Here is a 20,966-nt window from a genome sequence, read left to right on the forward strand (position 1 = left end):
AAAATTAAAATATAGTTTGTCCTCGGCCAAAATTTAGATTCTTCAACTTCAACAACTGTAAAATAAGTGGGTTGTTACATATAATTTATAACACAATTCTAAACCAGGACGAAAAAGCAGCTGTTATAATGTTAAATTTTAGTTGTCACTGACAGCTTTCGACTCGACAAAGCTCCACTTGAACAATGGCGAAAGTATTTAATTCACAGATAATTCCCAAATCTCTGTAGGAAACTTGAAAGCTCATCTCGGCTGTTTGTAATTTTTCTAAAATTACAGAAGTAAATTCTTTTTGCTTATATTTTACAGTAACAGGAATTATGGTGATGTTTTAGAACTTCACTTTCTTCAAAAGTAAAAATACTTTAACTAGTAAATGGTACTAATTTAATGGGACCGCACATTTAAAAACAGTTTTTTTCCATCAATATAGGTACATATTTTTTACAATTTTAGAATTATAAAATTTTGATGAAATGTTTTCTAAAGATTTTTATTTAAAAAAGCGATGTTTCACAGTGTAAACTTAATTTGAAAGGGGACCTCCGCAAATATTTTCCGTCTCTTACTATTGTATTCAGAATTTTTATTTTCAAAAGCGTGGCGAGTCCGGCGCCGTGGTTTTGCATAGCTAACACTTTTTTCACAGAACGAGCGTCCGCCAACATGATATTTTTCACGAAAATTCATAGTGTACGGTGTGTATAAAATTTTACGTGCACGTACTCGCCGTACATACATTAAATAACATAATTGAAAGTTTGTTTGTTGTTTGAAATGCTGTTCTACGGTATGAGGACGAAAAACATCAAATCTAGCCCCTATTTACTATTCCTTGAATAAAACTATACACGGACTATTTCAGTACTAATTAGGAATTTCCCAGAAACTCATAGCTAGTATTTATAATCTGGAATTCGTGTAAAAGGTATGTTTTTTTTTGTTTTATTGCTTGGATGGGTGGACGAGCTTACAGCCCACCTGGTGTTAAGTGGTTACGGGAGCCCATAGACATTCATAACGTAAATGCGCCACCCACTTTGAGATATAGGAGTTCTAAGGTCTCAAGTATAGTTACAACGGCTGCCCTACCCTACAAACCGAAACGCATTACTGTTTCACGGCAGAAATAGGCAGGGTGGTGGTACCTACCCGCGCGGACTCACAAGAGGTCTTACCACCAGTAATTACGCAAATTATAATTTTGCGGGTTTGATTTTTATTACACGATGCTATTCCTTCACTGTATAAGTCAATCGTGAACATTTGTTGAGAACATATTTCATTAGAAAAATTGGTACCCGTCTGGGATTCGAACACCGGTGCATCGCTTCAACACGAATGTACCGGACGTCTTATCATTTAGGCCATGACGACCACAAATGTATGTGAGTGACAATTTGTTTGCGAAAGATGTGTAATTTGCACAAAACTCTTTTTGTATCTACTTAATTTTTTACTACAGTATTATTTTTACTACTATTGGCCGAACTGTACCGGCTTATCTAGGTTTTGCGGCAGGCAGCGGCTTGGCTCTGCCCCTGGCATTGCTGAAGTCCATGGGCGACGGTAATCACTCACCATCAGGTGCGCCGTATGCTCGTCTGCCAACAAGGGCAATAAAAAAAATTACAATTTTTTACGGTCTGCTAAAAATATATATTTAACGTAAGTACTTCAGGGTATAAATTAAAAAGAACTGGTGAGATTTTTTGATTTGATTTATTCTGGCAACAATACTGGCTAATTAAGAAAGAATAGTTACGTTGTTGGTGCTCTCAATGCCTCAAAAAATGGAACTTAAAAACGAGATGTTTCTATTCAAAGTTGACGTGCGGTTACATTGAGCATTAGTCAAGTAGCCGAGTTTTTGCCAGATTCCCTTCTTTTGGCTAATGACCCTATTAGCATTTCTAAGACAATAATTTAATATCTCTAAGAATCCCTCGCTGAGGCGTTTGGCAAATGATGACATCATTCTTCTGTAGAACCGTTTATATTTGATCACTTTTTCCTTTAATCTTTGTAAAATCTTTAATCATTTTTAGTTTTGGACATGATTTCTTGTTCATAACAATTTGATACTTATATATTATTTGTATTAAATTATATTATATTATAATTGCAGACTCTAAATCAAAGCATGATTAGATACTGGTCTATCCGGACAGCAATTTAATGCCGAGTTAATTAATTTTACCTTCCGTTTTAAAAGTGGCGAAAAACTGTAAAATATATAAGAACAAGTCAGTTTGGCACCTATAACTCAATTGAACGCTTTTAATTAAAGGTTCATTGCCTCTTAAAAACCAAATCAATAGTTTTTGTGTTAGTCCTCTATTTCGAATACGCTATGTGTTGTAAAAACTAGAAATAAATCCAATAATCAATGATTCCCTTATATTACGAGCATTGTATCTTTATTATATATACGTTAGTAGTTTGATAGCGTATTATTATATAGTATCAACTAAAACGAATCACTAAGAAACCAACGCACCAAATACCTTTAAGAAAAATATATCGAATCTTGAAATTGAAAGAGATAAAGAAAGAGAACTCCTTTATAAAAATTGAGATCAGGAATGAAGCCACTACAAACCCGTATTCCGTATTTCTCCAATAAGAAACAGTTTTACAATCTGAAATATTTCATTCGGCTACCGAAAGCAGATGATATTGAATTTTAATATGATGGCGAGTCCGCTCGATAACTAGATTGCGATCGTATGAATATCATGTCGGAAAATGAGAGCCTCTAAAATTGGGTGCCGAAAAACATGTTGGTATCCGACCGGAGAGTTTTAATACCGTATATCGTTAAAATCGGGTAATGTTATTATGATGTTGATCGTACTCGCTTAAAAACAAATACTCTTGCATACAAAAAAAAAAACAATGCCATGATAATATTATGAGCATTAAATATAATTTAGATATTTGATTTTACGATATGTTGAAGAGCTGTAGGATTTCAGCTATTCGTAAATATTTGTATTATCATTACAAGGCTGCAGTGAATTTCTTCGAGTGAATGTCGTTGATGGTTCGTAAAACAAAAATCTTAGAAATATTTTCGTAATTTTTCAACATTATTTCTATGTCTAATTTTTTGAAGTCCATTTCGATTCGGTCTTAAACATAACCAATAACAACGTATTCGGTCTGTGTTAGTATTTTAAGAAAAATAAATTCTCAGAAATCGAAGTCCATTAAAATTGTAAGAGACATCACTTAAACCCCTAAACTGAGCGACACGCTATGTTGTTGTTTTTTGCTAGTAGTGCCTCATTAACTATCATAATTACGCCATGCGTTTCGTTCTTCATTGAAGTAGCGATGGCTTAAACAATAAGACATCTGATTTACTTGTATCAAGAGAAGCGAATATGCTGACGTTCAAATCTCACAGGTAGGTGCCAATTTTTCTAATAGAATACGTAATTAGAAAATGTTTACGAGTGACTTCAACGACGATCGAATTACATCGAATAATACAAGTAAAAAAAAAACCTCATAAAATAATATAAGCCGCATAATTACTGATTGAATGACACTATTTACCTTGCGTTGTCCATGGATCCAGTGACCACTTAATGCAATTTGAAAAGGCTACCTCAATATTACAACATCGCGATTATTTACATGATTTATTCATAACAGCATCCTGTTGTTAATACAAAAACAAATACGACTCATTAACAAAGTTTTGGTAACGAGACAAACTGGAAGATTGTTTGAAAATAAATAGGACCCCCAATATTTTTCAGACATTGCGTTAACCTTTGATTATACAAAATGTTCATTATGAATTCGTAATATTTTTTTGTTTCATCCTAAAAAGCTCTAGGAACTCGTGATTGTTACTTGACAATTTGCTTTACATGAACATTACTGATGATTTATCCATTTATTTTACTAAGATTCAGTACCTAGTTATATGTACATCTAGGTACATACACAAAAAATGCATCCTGTATTGAGAGCCTGTTATTTGAACTATGGGTCCCACAGTAGTCGAAATTCGACTATAATTAATTGGAATTGTAAGTTTGTACACTATTATGATTGTATTTTATACTTCTATATTCATAAATTTTGCCAACACTACACTATAAAAAATATTACCAAAGAAAAACCATATCCTATTCTCAATTTGACAACAGACGTCAAGAACAAAAGTTTGACAATAAATAGTATGCATGCGTGTGTGCGTCAAATACATGGTATGTAGTGTGTGTAATGTTTTCTTTATTGATTTAATGTATCTTTTATGCATTATTTTAAAAAAATATTAGCATTGTGCACTTCTTCTCTATATTCTCTATAAGTGTGGAAAATGTCATATTCCTCCGTCCGCGCGATTTTCGTAAAAAGGGATACAAAGTTTTTGCTTCACGTATTAATATATAGACTTGGTAAAAAATTACAAAACACGATAGTTTCATTACTCGCTTGTTGGAGTAGCAATGGTTAAAGCAAATACAACAATTAGATTGCGAATGAAAATTAAATACGTTCTTCGTAATTATCCAAAAGTTAGGAAACGAAAGCGCTCTCATTGGAAAGCGAGTGTTTATGGGAGATACTGCCCGAAATTCGGAATGTTGTGGGTGTTTCATAATTAAATTAGAATCGGAAGGCGTTAACTTAGTGTACGCCCGGAGAGTTTGTGATTTGAATCCGTAATCGGTTTTTTTTTCACAATTACACACTGTAGCTGTAACCTGATATATTCTTTAGTCAGAATTTTTCGTTATTTTTAAATATAATTAATAATTAATTGTGCGCATAGTGCAATGCATAATAAAACCTTATAATTTGGACATATTTACAGTACCATGCATAGTGATCGTCTAGCTGTTCAAACTCCTCAAATACCCATCTCGTGATTAAATAGAAAAATAATTTACATTCAATAGAATTCATATGACACTTTTTGATTTGATTTGATTTACGATATAACAACAAATATCACATCTCTGTGTATATAATCTAAAACTAAGATACGTCTAACAAAAGCTATTATTATATTGTAAGTTTTCATAATTCAAAACTTAATTGTAATAATACTGAGTTATTTAACGAAAAGAATTCCAATAATGAAATTTTATTCTCTCAATCCCGCTCAGTTTTAATCCGACCCACACAATGGACAGGACTCAACACTCCCGAGCGTACAGTACATTTTTTCTCAGTTGGGCCTTAATTGAATTCGCTTTTAGCTCACTTTTAATTTATTTGCGTTCGCTTCCCCACTTTGATGTCGGCACACGCGCTCCGAGGGCTTTTTAGATAAATAACCAATTATCTCGATACGACGTAATCTACCATCTGCATTGGCATGTGATCTGGAATTCGGCACTTGTATTATAGTCGCAAAGCGGTGTAATTTTGAATCCCATTGTTAAATTAATTAAGGTAACCGTGATGTTCTTTCAAAAAGTTTCGAAGAGTGTGTACATTCTATTAGAAAATTAGTTGGTATCGTGGTAATTTTTACTTTGTGTTCCAAATTATAAATCGTAGAAAAGTAACGGCTGTTGATTTCTTGTATATTATGTTTTAGTTTTTGTTTTCATATCACAGAATTGTTTGACAGATGGCCTTTGTCACGTAGAAATATTATCGTCGAATTTTAGCGTAGACGCTGTTTATAGGGGGGTGGGTAGCTATGGCTTCATTTTGGCAGGGAAAATTAAATAAGTGTCAATGAATTGAGTAGAAAATTTATTGCATGTGGATCCGAGGACATGCCTACGTTTTATGTATATTTGTTCTTCCTTTATTGATTCTGATCAATGTTCATAAACTGAAATCGATTAAGACCTATTTTAGTTAAATTGAATATCGTTATCATTTGAGACCGTCGTGGCCTAAAGGATAAGACGTCTGGTGCATTCGTATGTAGCGATGCATCGGTGTTCGAATCCTGCCGACACGTACCAATTTTTCCAATGAAATGCGTACTTAACAAATGTTCACGATTGACTTTCATGGTGAAAGAAAATAACTTCGTGTAATAAAAATCAAACCCGCAAAATTATAATTTGCGTATTACTGGTGATAAGACGTCTTGTGAATCCGCAGGGATAGGTACTACCACCCTGCCTATTTCTACCGTGAAGCAGTAACGCCTTTCAGTATGAAAGGTGGGGCAGCCGTTGTACTGTTAAAAGTGAGACCTTACAACTTATGTCTCAAGGTGGATGGCGGCACTTACGTTGTAGATGTCTATGGGCTTCGGTAGCCACTTAAAATCAAGTAGGCCGTGAACTCGTCAACCCATCTAAACAATAAAAAATAACCTCTATTATCTTCCAGAATACATCTAATATTTGTAAAATGAATGTTTATTTATTCGCTATCTATTGTCGCGTGTATTCCGAGAATGAATTAAAATATTAATGAGGATTAATTACCTACACTCCATTAAACTTGATTAAACTCATAGTTCCAGCATTCAAAATTACTTAATCGAAAATTGCGACAATCCCTGCAAATGAAATCAGTAAAATAACTTCAGCTAATTCAATTACGTTAACCGCTCATGTTAAGTACACAAACAAATCGATTGTCGCGGTAATGTAAATATGCGAAGATTCGCATTGGCGCGTGATCACATCGCAATCCTAATAGGCTAAGCGATTACGTCGCCAGGGTGCGCCACTAACCCAATTCACGGAAAATGATCAAGTAAACAGAAATTGGTTCGGTCGTAGCTGGTAATGCATAACAGCTGAGATTAGCCCAGTGATGGTAAACTGTATTTTAAAGTGTAAAATCTGAAATTTAATGAAATATCAGGCATGTTAATCTCTTACTGGTGGTAGGACACTCTTGTGAGTCCGCGCGGGTAGGTACCACCACCCTGCCTATTTCTGCCGTGAAGGAGTAATGCGTTTCGTTTTGAAGGGTGGGGCAGCCGCTGTAACTATACTTGAGACCTTAGAACTTATATCTCAAGGTGGTTGGTGCATTTACGTCGTAGATGTCTATGGGCTCCAGTAACCACTTAACACCAGGTGGGCTGTGAGCTCGTCCATCCATCTAAGTCATAAAAAAATATGTATTATATTTTGTAGGGTATTATGACAATTTACATAACAATAGTTCACCCGTAGGAACACACTCGTAACGCGTAGCGTAACATAGTCACATACTTAAAGTTATGTTCACCATTTTAACGTTTTTCATTATTATTATTTAATTTTGAATTATCCAGTTATTGGAAAAATATTCAGTAAAAATATGGTTTCTTCCTAATCTATAAATAAAATTGAAGAGCCAGTTTGCAATATTGAAATAACCGCTTTTTACTACATGCATATGAATATATATACGGTACATACACCAAAATAATATTTTTTACAATTTTTGTCTGTCTGTCTGTCTGTTTGTTCCGGCAAATCTCTGGAACGGCTGGACCGATTTTGACGAGACTTTCATTGATAGGTAGCTGATGATATAAAAAGTAACTTAGGTAACTTTTTTTAGACTAGCTTCGTCCCGTGGCTTCACCCGTGGTACGACAATAACCGCGGGTAACATCGCGGAACTCAGCTAGTAAATTATATAAATGCATCATGAAGGCGCTAGTTTAGTTTAAGTAAAATAATAAAAATTATTTGCAATTCATAAAATAATGTTAATTATGTAGCAATTACTGATTATATCAGGAAATAATTATAGAAGTGTAGTTTAATAAGTTGTTGTTGTAAATCTTGGGCGATTGATTATTTCTCACAATATTTGTTGTCGTGTTATGAAAATGTTTTAACTATCAACTTTTAAATTACGTAATAAATTATTGCGCAGTTGCACGTTTACTGGTGGTAGGACCTCTTGTGAATCCGCACGGGAAGGTACCACCACCCCGCCTATTTCGGCAGTGAAGCAGTAATGCGTTTCGGTTTGAAGGGTGGGGCAGCCGTTGTAACTATACAGGCAGAGACCTTAGAAGTTATATCTTAAGATGGGTAGGACATTTACGTTGTAGTTGCCTATGGGTTCCAATAACGACTTAACACCAGGTGGGCTGTGAGCTCGTCCACACATATAATCAGTAAAAAAATACATTCGCTATTTAGCCTTATACAAGGAAGGATTCTTTTCTTACGAAATTCAAACACTACTTAAAAGTGAGCAGTTCTAACAAAACGAAAAAATATATTATTTTATGCCCGCCGTTACAAGGTTACGTTGTTGAATTTTGATGAATTGTCAAATGTTTGTTACCTATTAAAATGACCTCACAGTAATCCGGAATATCAGTAGTTAGTATGTCATTGAAATAGTGAATTTCAGTTAAGTATGTGTTTCACAGCCGTGTGGAGGCCGGGAGCGCCAACGCCCCCGCCGGCTCCGAGCACCCCGCGCAGTCCCGGCGGACCGCCGCCTCCGCCGCCCCCGCCGGTTTGGACGCCGGGTAGCGCGGAACCATCTCCGCAACCCACACGGAAGACATTCAGACCAGTACATTTTGAGGAAACACCACCGAGTCGCCGGAAATTCACAGTAAGTTTAATTACTTATTTTATTTTAAATGTGTAGGATTTTTTTTTTACTGTGCCGATAGCCTTGTGAGGCTATTTCAGCTTCACCCTAACGTGTATAGGTGAGCTCACGGGGCTCAAATCGGAGTGTTGCTAACACTGACCCTAGCAAGAGCAGTGCTTCGCAGAATCTACCACCGGAGTGGAAACGCGACCCACTGAGAAGATCCGACGAGAAACTCAGTGGGCTGTAGGACTATCTATTTAAGAATATAATATTAATAACAGAGACGAACTCTAATATCAGGTGTGGACCATTAAAATCGTTTGAAGAAGGACATAGCTCCATGGAAATAACGATTGAGGATACATGCGTGATGCATACATAATGAGCTTATTAATTTATCGTGAGATTTTATTTGGAACTGATTTCTCGTAGTCTACCATACTCACATACCATGCACATACCGACGTACGGTTTGGTATGGGCTTCGATTATTTGAATACCACGACATATTTGTTATGCGCTACTGTGATGCGATTGTAAAATTAGGAGTAGGAAGTAAATGCATTTCGGCTACTAAATTGTGATGAATTCACAAGTGCATGGAAATAATCCCAAGGGAAAATTAAAAAAGTAAGGATAAATTATTTCTAAAATGATCTTGGGTCCGCGGTCCGTTCCCAACATATGCGGACCAGTCCACATATTTCGCGCGTCCTCTGGCCACATAGGAGCCTCATAGGAGGGACCTCATATGAGGGACTTCATAGGAGATTCGGCCCGAAAAAAATGACTATTTTGATAACATAGCAAGACCGGTCTTTGTGGCGAGTCTTGGGGGAGGCCTATGTCCAGCAATGGACGCCTGTGGGCTGATAAGAAGATAACATGAATGTAATCGGGGTAGGGTGATGCGATATTGGAAATAGGGAAGCATTGATATTTTTTTTATTGCTTAGATGTGTGGACGAGCTCACAGCCCACCTGGTGTTAAGTGGTTGCTGGAGCCCATAGACATCTACAACGTAAATGCGCCACACACCTTGAGATATAGTTCTAAGGTCTCAGTATTGTCACAACGGCTGCCCCACTGCTTCAAGCCGAAACGCATTACTGCTTCACGGCAGAAATAGGCGGGGCGGTGGTACCTACCCGTGCGGACTCACAAGAGGTCCTACCACCAGTAATTACGCAAATTATAATCTTGCTGATCCTTCTCCATATTTAAGCTGTATTCCGAATCGTTGGTAAAGCAATGATGATTTGAAAATCCCTGTCAAGGTATATCTGCAAAAAAAAACCACTTTGATATAGATTTTTAATGTGAGTACGATTAAAAATATAGATGAACGGAAGAGGAAGATATATAATGACGAATTCTGATAAAAGGAAATGATAATAAAAATGACGACTTCTGCGCGTGTGTGTTGAGTACATCCATGATATTACAGAACACGGAACAAAACGGTTGCACCAGTGGCTCCGAGAGCGAGGGTCGACTGCGTACCTCGCAGAGTGCCCCCGCCACCGGACTGAACACGCTGAGCGGCTCATCGTCTACTAGCCGGCTACCACGAGTGCAGAACCCCACTGTCACGCTCTTGCAAAAAGCGCGAGGTAATGCCCTTTTGTTTTATTTTAACTGAAGGTACGTTGTTCGCTCTATATGATGCTGGGACAGAAGAAGCGATCGATGGTAGTTCGACGACTAATCTAGCCGCAAGGGTGGCGTAAAGGTAATTAGAGACTATCAGATATAGGGCAAGCCGAGGGTTTGTTTGATTGACCTAGATTCGAGCTCAAGGCTCTTCTGGTGATAAAAAAGACCTCATAGATATCAACATAGACAACATGAGTGTTGTCGCCGACTTCGAGTCAAGGCCGTAGTCTCCATTAGATTAACAGCTGTCCTAACGTTCAGCAAATAAATAACTGTATAATAGAAATATTTAGGCTCCTTTGCGGGCTCAGTGTGCTTAGTGCGAGTTTCTTAACGTTTTCGATAGCGTAAAAGTTAACCCAATTTTGTATGCAGTTGGACCAGCGCCCCTAGCGGCAAACGTACGCAAACGATCCCATTCCATACAAATATGAGTTAACTTTTACGCTATCGAGAACGTTAAAAAACTCGCACTAAACACACAGAACATAAGAGTAATTAATAGTATTTGTTAACAAATCAGATTCCCTTCGCTTGCCGATAAGGGTGCTGTTCCAACTCTATACAAATTTGAGTTAACTTTTACGCAATCGAGAAGTTAAAAATTCGTACTAAGCACACTGTTTTATAGGGTTTTACTTACTTACGCGATATTTTTCATATTAGTTCGATTCGATCATAACGATTCCGTCTGTGAACTGCCATGCTAGGCATGTTTCCGCAACCAATTTCAATAAGCCCTTTATTTTCTAAGAGAAGGTTCCAGATAGACCGCGGGACATTAAATCAGATCGAGAGCTATCTACCTGAATAAACCAAAAACTATAATTAAAATGGGTTTGTGTGTTATAATTATTAACGTGATTTAACTCGGTTACAACGGTAAAATGTAATTATTTAATTTATTATTCATTTAATTCTCAAACGCCTGAACGTGTCCAACGAACCTGTGTCCCCCCCTTATTTGAAAATTAATGAAACTGCCAACTTTAAAACGTACAGTTTATACTTGAGACTACATTGTTTGGTGTTCACGTTATTTTGACTTTAAAATGAAATCAGGTTCATGACTAGTGACAATCGTATTAATTCACGAAACATATAAAATGAAGATCCCGGACTTTTTACATTTTTTTTTGTTGCCCTTTTAGGCAGATGAGCATAGGGCCCACCTGATGGTAAGTGGTTACCGTCGCTCATGGACGTCAGCAATGCCAGGGACAGAGCCAAGCCGCTGCCTATTATAATATCTAAGGACCCTAAATGGGGCTCTATGGAGCCCATAGACATCTACAACATAAATGCGCCACCCACCTTGAGATATGAGTTCTAAGGTCTCAGTATAGTTACTTTCAAAATTTCACTGGTTCCGGTAGACCCCAAGCAGCTAAATTTCTACCATATTCCTAAAACTCGATAAAAAATGTAAAGATTCGATCTAACTATATTGGAAGCCCCCCAACCCCAAAAAAATATTTAATTAACGCTTAATGCTTAATTTAATTAATTCTTTACGTCGTTCAACTCTCATAATACTGAAGCCAATATCAATCTAATACCAGTCTGACATAAATAGGTAATTGAATAACCCAAAATTTCAAATTAAACCGCTACCGGGAACTGAACAATAGCCATCTTTCTCGCAAATGAAGCGAAATAAATAAGACGGCGAACTCTTGATTCGTAGAAATTGCGCCTTACCTTTCCGATAGAATAGGTGATAATGTGAAAAAGATGTGCCGCAGTAACAAAGGTTGACAAGGGTCAGCTCGCGTCATTATTAAACTTTAATATTCCACGAGTGGAGTTGACAATTTTCCTGTTAAATAGACGTTGCGTCGCTACGTAATAAAAGTTTGTCCGCATTTCACATCGGGCAGTGCAAGTCCATAATCCGATGCGGTGTATATTTCCAAATTTTGACGCTTCATTATGCAGTACGGTATAAATGTATACACGGTGGATTAAAACCATTGGTTTTCGTTTGTAATTTTAAATACGTAAACTTAAATGATAATACGAAATGCTTAGCTACAATACCTCGATGTGAGATATCGTGAATTTTCTAGATATAGTCGAGCCTTTATAAGTATTTTAATTAATTGCACAATCGATCTTTTAAAGTACTTTCAAAATCCGGTTATCGGGCTCGATGAGTAAATTAACCCACAGACACAGCCCACTGAGTTTCTCGCCGGATCTTCTTAGTGGGTCGCGTTTCCGATCCGGTGGTAGATTCTGCGAAGCACGGCTATTGCTAGAGTTTGTGTTAGCAACGTCGTCAGGTCTGAGCCCCGTGAGCTCACCTACAAGCTCGGCGAATCTAGAATAGGTAGTGGAATAGGTAGGAAAAAAATATTAAAAATCGTAATCAAATACATGAATACTATTTAAATGATAGGCAATCACTAATTATGATTACCATTTAATGAAACATTTCGGTAACTGCTAAGCGATTTACTAAATATGTATGTAAATGTGTCGATAGACCTGACTGAGTGTAACCCGGTAAAAAATTGTTAATAAAAACAGTATGATCCTGGAGAAGACTAAGCTCTCATCATTAGTAATGGCATCAATTATTTAGTACATGCTTTCACTTTCAGAAGGACAGTTGCCACGGGGTCCTGCTACACTTCAATCAGAAAGAGACAGTGCCCGATTACCTCGTGATAGACCTTCGCCACCAAGCGGTGACCCAGGTATGCTTAACAAAATACTTTTGTTTTTATTGATTTGAAATAATTTAACCCTAATTATAATTGCTATTCGTATATTTTCAGTCCATGCCTTAAGAAGAGAGTACGCGAGCGAGAGCGAAGCAGAAAGAAGAGATTACGAACGTGTCGGCGTTCGTAAAATGTCTGATACTCAACGGAAAGTCGACGGTGTTGGACCTATAACAAAAGACGGCATGCCGATTACACTTAGATCTGTATGTAAACTATGTACATATATGTAGGATTGGTAAGAACGGAACGTATGAAAAGAGTGTGGAACGGAGCGTTAAGATGTGAGTGAGAGAAAACGGAAAGAAAGGGAGAAGAGAATGACAGAGAGAATGACGAAGAATTGGAAGATGGCGAAGACGGTTGGAAATTGAGCAAGACGTATTATAAGTGTTAATTATTATAGTAGAAGATTTTGGAACAGTGGAAGTTTTATTTTATGCGCTGCGATCCCTATTCTACATATAAATATGCGTAATAAATAGGTAGGTAATTCAAGGAACTACGTGTCACGGTGTTTCCAAACTGTTATGACATGTCTTTCTTCAAACGAAGCTCGATAGTAGCAGACAGGGACTTAACTGTGCTTCTGGAATTTCTGATATCCAGAAATGGGGGTAGCTACTCGACATCAAAACAATAATTTTAAAACTTGACTTTAATATCCTGACCAGTAAAGTCCGAATAAAAAAAAGATGAGATTAAATGTTAGTTCGTTGTTACTAAGCTTGTTTTTTTTAGTTTTTAAAATACGTATATATATTTTATACATTTATTTTATGTTTCGGTTATTATAGAGCGATAAGCGACCTGCTTTCGAAAAATAATAAGACCTCAAGTTGATGAAGTTTATCACTAATTATCAATCGTTTTTAGAATGTTCACTTGAAACATTTATTTTGATTGCAGGAAGTCAAAGATCCATCGCGTTGGTATAAAAAGATGTACGACACGATTCATAAAAACAAATACGATGGTAAGCCCCTTTGATATTATTGAAATTTTATATCCGTAAAAAATTATTAACCGTTACAGCTAACTTAAATTAAAACTCATTTGTTTTTCAGACGATTACGTGACAATACGATACAAAAGTCGACGAGGTAATTAACGTTTTTTACATATCCATAAAATTAGCCTATTTAAATTAAAATCTCAATTATACAGGCATGGGCCCATTACTCAAATTGAATATAGGATTTCCTCGCGGCAGAAATTGTCAGGAAATTGTTAAACACCAGTGCGGTCCTGACGTCATAACAAAATCTTCAACGACTTCTCCAAATAAGACATACAACAACAACTAAAATAGCCAAAAACGATGATATTATTATTGTATCGTATAATAATGATTGTATTTTAACTAATGAAAACCGGTCACTATTCTTAAATTTATTAAAGTAGGTACCTATTTGTGAACACTAATAGCTCATAGTCATATCTCGAATTACCATGGGACCAAAAAAAGAACAATTATACTGTATTTTGAAGTCGTCGTGGCCTAAAGGATAAGACGTCCGGTGCATTCATGTTGAGCGATGCACCGGTGTTCGAATCCCAGGCGGGTACCAATTTTTCTAATGAAATACGTACTCAACAAATGTTCACGTTTGACTTCCACGGTGAAGGAATACCATCGTGTAATAAAATCAAACCCGCAAAATTATAATTTGGGTAATTACTGGCGGTAGGATCTCTTGTAAGTCCGCACGGGTAGGTACCACCGCCTTGCCTATTTCTGCCGTGAAGCAGTAATGCGTTTCGGTTTGAAGGTTGTAACTATACTTGAGACCTTAGAACTTATATCTCAGGTGGGTGGTGCATTTACGTCGTAGATGTCTATGGGCTCCAGTAACCAATTCACACCAGGTGGGTTGTGAGCTCGTCCAACCAAAAAAATTTTTTTAGGTAATGGCGTCGCAATCATAAATGAAACGATTTATGTACATATGTGATTTAAGTTATTAATTCTCCTGTTCACATTCAGAGGCAGCAGAAAGGGTGCCAAGCAGTAAATCTCAATACGCATATTTCGACCCACGTTCTGGCTACCTGAGCGAACCTGAAGGAGGATTGAGCAGGCTCAGTGCGTTTAGTGATGCCTATGACAGCGACGTCACGACGGGCCCGAGGAGACGAACGGCATCCGTGCAGGAAGATCGCCGGATCAGTGACGTCAGTTCCTCTTATCTATCCAATAATAAGTAAGTTGTTACAAGTTTATAACTAAGGTTATAATTTACTTCGCAACATCAACTCACTGAACGTAGACAAACACGTTGTTTAATAAAAAGAAGATGTGTGGTGTCGTGGGACACCGGATAAGAACGAAGTTCCTTATTATAAAAATATTAATTTTAAGTTCTATTCGAGGTATAAAGAAAATAATTACTCGGGTATACATTTTTTATTGATAAAAAAACAACTTTACAAAGTTATCAACTTTATTTTATTCACAATTATTTATAAAAAATATATAATAAAAAAATATGTTATTTTTTGTACGTTATTACAAAGTTAAGTCGTACACTGTGTGCATTACTAATAAAAAACTTACGTTACGGACGTTTTTTCCCGGTTAGGGTACCCCTCCGCATCGTCCCATAAAGAACTTCGTTCCAATAACAAAATTTTTATGTTTACATTATTTTCTTCGTCATTCGCGAGTCGAAGAAATAATTTAAAATCACTTGTACGATTTAATTTGAAAGAAAAAACATGGTTTTGGCTATATATTCAATGACCTCTGTATTATGGTTACCAAAAACACATAAACGGTACTCTGAATGCAGACTGTTTTTAACAAGAATCCTGATTCCAACTCGAAATTGACCTTGTACAGTAGTACAAGATACACAATTACCATTAGACCAACGAAACGGTCGCATTGAGAGCTGTTACGAACAATTTATACTGAAATTTTTACATTGACTTAACTCATTTAAATACATATTTTCTTTCGATGCAATTTAGTATGTGCCTATTAAGGTAAATCATTAAAATCTTTAATCAAGACGCAATTTTTTTTCAAATGTACCTATAGTGTGCTTAATGTAAGTAAACTAATTTCACAGATACAGTACATTAGCATCGGCAAGGGCAAGCCAAGAAGTTTACAAGAACCAGCCGGGAAGGATTGAGAACTATGTGCCCGGGAAATCTTCAGTCGTTGATAAAGAAGCAAAGCAGGTAACAACTGTAATATAGTTCACCGAGCATGGCATTAAAGTGGGTTATTTTATAAGTTTGCACGAATAAACTCACTCTGATGTCATTTCAGCTTCGAAATATGAAGACAGTGCATCTATAAAACTGTTTTCATTTATCGAATGTTTTTCAAGAGTGATTACTGCGCGTATGTCTTCCTGCAGTTTTTCTTTTACAAAACTCGAAATTGAATATTTTTTTTACCATTTTATTCTTGCAAGCTGACATGCTCATAATATGTGCGAAAAACATTGGGTTTTATAAAAAGTTAATTTCAAATAACATTTTTTTTGTAAACATATTTTTAATAAATTATTCCTTTAGAAATAATAATACTGTTTTTGTAATGGTTTTGTTTGTTTGTCGCCCTACCTTTGGCTAAACAAATAGACTAGAACGCGTCAATGTGAATGCTCTCTTATGACATTAGATTGAGAAGTCGATTGCTTGAGTACAATATTTAACCATAGTTCAAAACGGAACAAAATATTACTTTGCAGTAGAAACGGGCAGATAGTAATAGTATTTATAGCATTAGTAAGAATAGTACTGCCACAAAGAAATTGAGTCAGATAGTAATAGTATTTATAGCATTAATAAGAAGGATTAATACTGCCACAAATAAATTGAGTCCTACATTTGTTCTGTTTACAAAAAGAAAGTTAATTTTGAAAAGTACTTTTACTGCCATTGCCATCATCCATGCCTGGTATATCAACAGAACAATTTTCATTCACATTAACAACCTGGCCGTTATTTTTAAGAACAAAAAACCAAAAGATTGTATTTTTTTTCTAGTGGTGGGACGAGGTTATGGACATTTTTGACGGGGTACGAAATTTTTATTACTACACACCATCGTGTTTCTATGTGTCGATAACAATAATTATTTTTTATAAAACTTGATTTGTTGCTCTTTGAAGTGTTATTTAATAAAAATGTAACTAAATTCCTAATCAATTTGTGATGTTAATGATGCGTTTGATTGTTAAGAATGCTAAACCTGTTTTTTTGCTATACTTGTTAAGTATAAATTACATTAGAATCAGAATAAAAAAAAAAAAGAATTATTTAATTTTCCTTATCAATTACAATACAACGTAGTATAATCGGCAAATAAATGAGATCCTAAAAGAGATTATTTTATGTCTTAGTTTGATTTAAAACAATTTTAATACTTTGGCATACCTAGTTAATGTTCTCGAAATTTTTCGAAATTTTCATTTGAAATCTTTGTTTTGAAGAATAATTTAAAATCGGTTTCTGGAATGTTCTTGCTGACTATTGGACTAACGCGTATTTTCTCATGTGGGCGCGTGGTGGCGGCACTAACAGTGGCTAGACGAGAACTCCCCTCTGCCTCCTTACACAACATTGCTCGCTCGCGCCATTCAAAAAAGTGTAAGGTCCTTAACTTTACTATATTGACGTTCTAATTTTGCTCCAAACTTTGATTAAGATATCGACTATCGCTTCTAAATAAGAAATAGAGATGTTTGTCGTATTTATGTCATTGCTATTTCATATCGGCAGGCAAATTTTCAAATTTTAATCAATGTCCCTCGAGCGTTAGATTCTAGTTGTCAATCATTTTTCATAAAACCCAAACAACAGATTATTAGAGACACAGATAGAAAGAAACCCACTTACTGATACCGTTAAAGTCCAGCTATTGAACGCTGACTAAGCCGAAAAACCAAGAACTACAACACTTGTGCAAAGTATTAGTACAAAGTAATAACTAAATTAAAACCAGGGATTAAACATGTTTCATCAGACTTCAACATAAGGAAATTGGAACAACATAAAACATTGACACTCCACTGTGATCATAACTATTTGTAGGCAAACTTACCCTTTCCAATTTCCAATTATTTATTTCGTACCAATTTTTGATAACGTGATAAAAAGAAATCCATACAATTATATGAAACTTTACAAAATATATATAAATTTACATCCTTTACAATTACTTAGCACAGACCGAAACATTTTGTATTAACTTTCTTGATTTACTTCCAAAATAATCTGGATTGGACTAAGAATATCACGTAAAAGGATTCTTTGAGGTTTTTTTTGTATGTTTATTCAACGATGAGTAACATAATGGTTTAGGCTTAAAAAGCAAAAATTACATAAGCAAAAATAGGACGTCAATATAGTTTACGTCCAGCATTGTGTTGTGTTATATTGTTTCCGCTTGCACGTTGGTGAAAACGTTACTGTTTTATTATTATATTTATGTTGTGTGTTTCTTCGCTAAATGTCATGTAATTTTTTTTTGTATATCTTACTTTCTTCATTCTTTTATTTACATAAAAAACTTTGACTCACGAAATATAATAACTACGTATTAGTGACCAAGCGGTGTGATGGCTGTCCTCAATTAAAAGGTTGAGACTGGACGAGTACTATGTTTCAGATTTTCTGTAAATCATAAATTGTAATGCCGCATCAAGACAGAGGTATCACCTGCGTACTCACGGTGTTCTGTTAATGATACAAGGTTTAATTTCGTAAATTATGTAAGTTACTGATGCTCAAATAATCTAGACTTATTTTTATTAAAATTTTGCTAAAAAGAGGGGTTTGGGAAAGTAAAATTATTTGTTGTTGTTTTTTTTTCTCTGTCTTATTTTTCTTTTTTTTGTTTCTTCTCTTTTTTCTTTTTTTTTGTTTCTTCTTTTTTTTCTTTCTTTGTTAGTTCTTTATTTTAATTATTTTAAGCTCTGCACTGCACGCGTTCTGAGCAAAGTTCATCCTTGTATGTCGAACCACTGCTCGGCGTGCTTGCGGTTCGTCAGGAGTAAATTACCCCCCTCAACGTTTTCTGAACATTGTATCGATTTAGCCGTGCTCCTATTTTTTTTTATTGCCCTTGTAGGCAGACGAGCATACGGCCCACTTGATGGTGAGTGGTTACCGTCGCCCATGGACTTCAGCAATGCCAAGGGCAGAGCCAAGCCGCTGCTTACCGACATTGCTGATCTCCATGAGTAACGGTGACTGCTTACGATCGAGTTCTACGCTCATTGTCATATTTTATGGCAAAAAAGACGCAATGGAAACTCATACATTTGTGTTTGAAAACTACTTCAATTAATCTAATAATCTAATAAATCTAACTCTTAAAAAAATCATAACTAAAGGTGTTCGTAATTACTGGCGTGGGCAAGAGCACATTGTGTGCCTTATCGTTGCCCACACGGAGGATTCTGTACAAAAACCCTACATCGACAGAGTAATACAGATCCTATTTGAAAAGAACGAAGCTGCTATTTTAATGCAACTGATTCTCTAATATTACAAGTTCAACGACAGCATTTGTCGTCGTGATGATCTATAGGTTCCAATAACTAGTTAACACTTTATGTAATCTGTTAGTTAACACCAATTGAGCGGTTTTGTTAATTTTTGGGGCTATAAATGCTGTTATATTGCTTTGTAACGTCAACAACAAACTATCTCCAAGTTACGTAAATACGAAATTCAACCTTGTATGTATTATTTGATATTGGAATTCCCAAAAATTGCTTTTCAGCCACTCTTTTACGTACTAAAGTGGGAAAATAATACCCCTTAAATGCATATATTTCTTGAGTTGATATTTATTTTGGTGTTGCGTATTGTAATATGTATATTTGAAACTTTCAAAACTCCAGAGAATTTCATATGTTCTACTTGAAAGTTTTAATTGAAACTGTCCATTAATATAAAACTTAAATTAATTTTAATTAGACAGGGGCTTGGCTGTGTCTTGTGGATTACTGAAGTTCACGAGTGATGGTCACATCAACGGCAATAAAAATAAATATAAAAAATATAAAAAAGAAATTCTACGTTCGTATTTGGGCAATTAGTGACTTTATTCAACATTAATAATATTCGCAATCTATTTTAAAACGTAATTGAAATAAAATGTAACTACACGAAAAGCATGTTTTTTTTTCAGTTATTCTGTAGAGTAAACAGTAGAGATCGCTAACCAGCATGATTTTATTGTTATTGTATAAATTATATTAAATGTTATCGCATCATATAAGAACGCTTCGTTTTCCTTCAGCAAAATATATCCAGCACTACCTCGTTGCCCCAACCTTCGCCAAAAGAGAAGAAGGATATTACTGCCGCAATTCTGTCAAAATCCAACATGGCAAAGTGAGTTTTAATTTAAGTAAATACTTAAAGTTATTAGGATCACTAATAGTCGGTCCGAAAATTTTATTTTAATGGGTGAAACAGCTCACGGTCCAGTAGACCTTAAGTGATACTTAAGTGGTACCGGTGTGAATGACCGGGACGAATGACTGAATTATCGCAGAATCGGGCAGGTTGTGGTACCTACCCGGACAAAATTAGAATGCAATAAAATTAGAAGTCGTCGTGGCCTAAAGGATAAGACCTCCGTTGCATTCGTATCTAGCGATGCAACGGTGTTCGCCTCCCGCAGGCGGGTACCAGTTTTTCTAATGAAATACGTACTTAACAAATGTTCACGATTGACTTCCAAGGTGAAGTAGCAAGTAGCAGTAGCAATAGCATCGTGTAATTAAAATCAAACCCGCAAAATTACAATTTGCATAATTACTGGTGGTAGGACCTCTTGTGAGTCCGCACGTGTAGGTACCACTGCCTTACCTATTTCCGCCGTGAACCAGTAATGCGTTTCGGTTTGGAGGGTGGGGCAGTCGTCGTAACTATACCTATTAAGACCTTAGAACGTATATCTTAAGGTGGGTGGCAGTTGCAGATGTCTCCAGTAACCACTTAACACCAGGTGGGCTGTGAGCTCGTCTACTCATCTAAGCAATAAAAAAATGTAAAAGTAAAAGTAAAATTTTGTTTAACTAACCTTACGTATGTAAACTGAA

At 35.9% G+C, this 20,966-nt stretch overlaps 1 protein-coding gene across 10 annotated transcripts in view; it reads left to right on the forward strand.

Annotated features, from left to right (window-relative positions):
* Positions 1–20,966, forward strand: part of CAP (c-Cbl-associated protein) — a 158,206-nt gene that overhangs the window by 113,573 nt on the left and 23,667 nt on the right. For 5 of the 10 annotated variants that reach the window (XM_062669947.1, XM_062669949.1, XM_062669948.1 and 2 more), the window contains 11 exons: positions 8,327–8,517; positions 9,951–10,116; positions 12,766–12,861; positions 12,943–13,094; positions 13,798–13,864; positions 13,956–13,991; positions 14,876–15,092; positions 15,963–16,077; positions 16,894–16,926; positions 17,431–17,496; positions 20,159–20,253. In XM_062669947.1, coding sequence (XP_062525931.1) covers positions 8,327–8,517; positions 9,951–10,116; positions 12,766–12,861; positions 12,943–13,094; positions 13,798–13,864; positions 13,956–13,991; positions 14,876–15,092; positions 15,963–16,077; positions 16,894–16,926; positions 17,431–17,496; positions 20,159–20,253 — 1,234 coding nt within the window. 10 annotated transcript variants of the gene reach the window in all.

Source organism: Bombyx mori, chromosome 9 (genome assembly GCF_030269925.1).
Source record: "Bombyx mori chromosome 9, ASM3026992v2".
Lineage (NCBI taxonomy): Eukaryota > Metazoa > Arthropoda > Insecta > Lepidoptera > Bombycidae > Bombyx > Bombyx mori.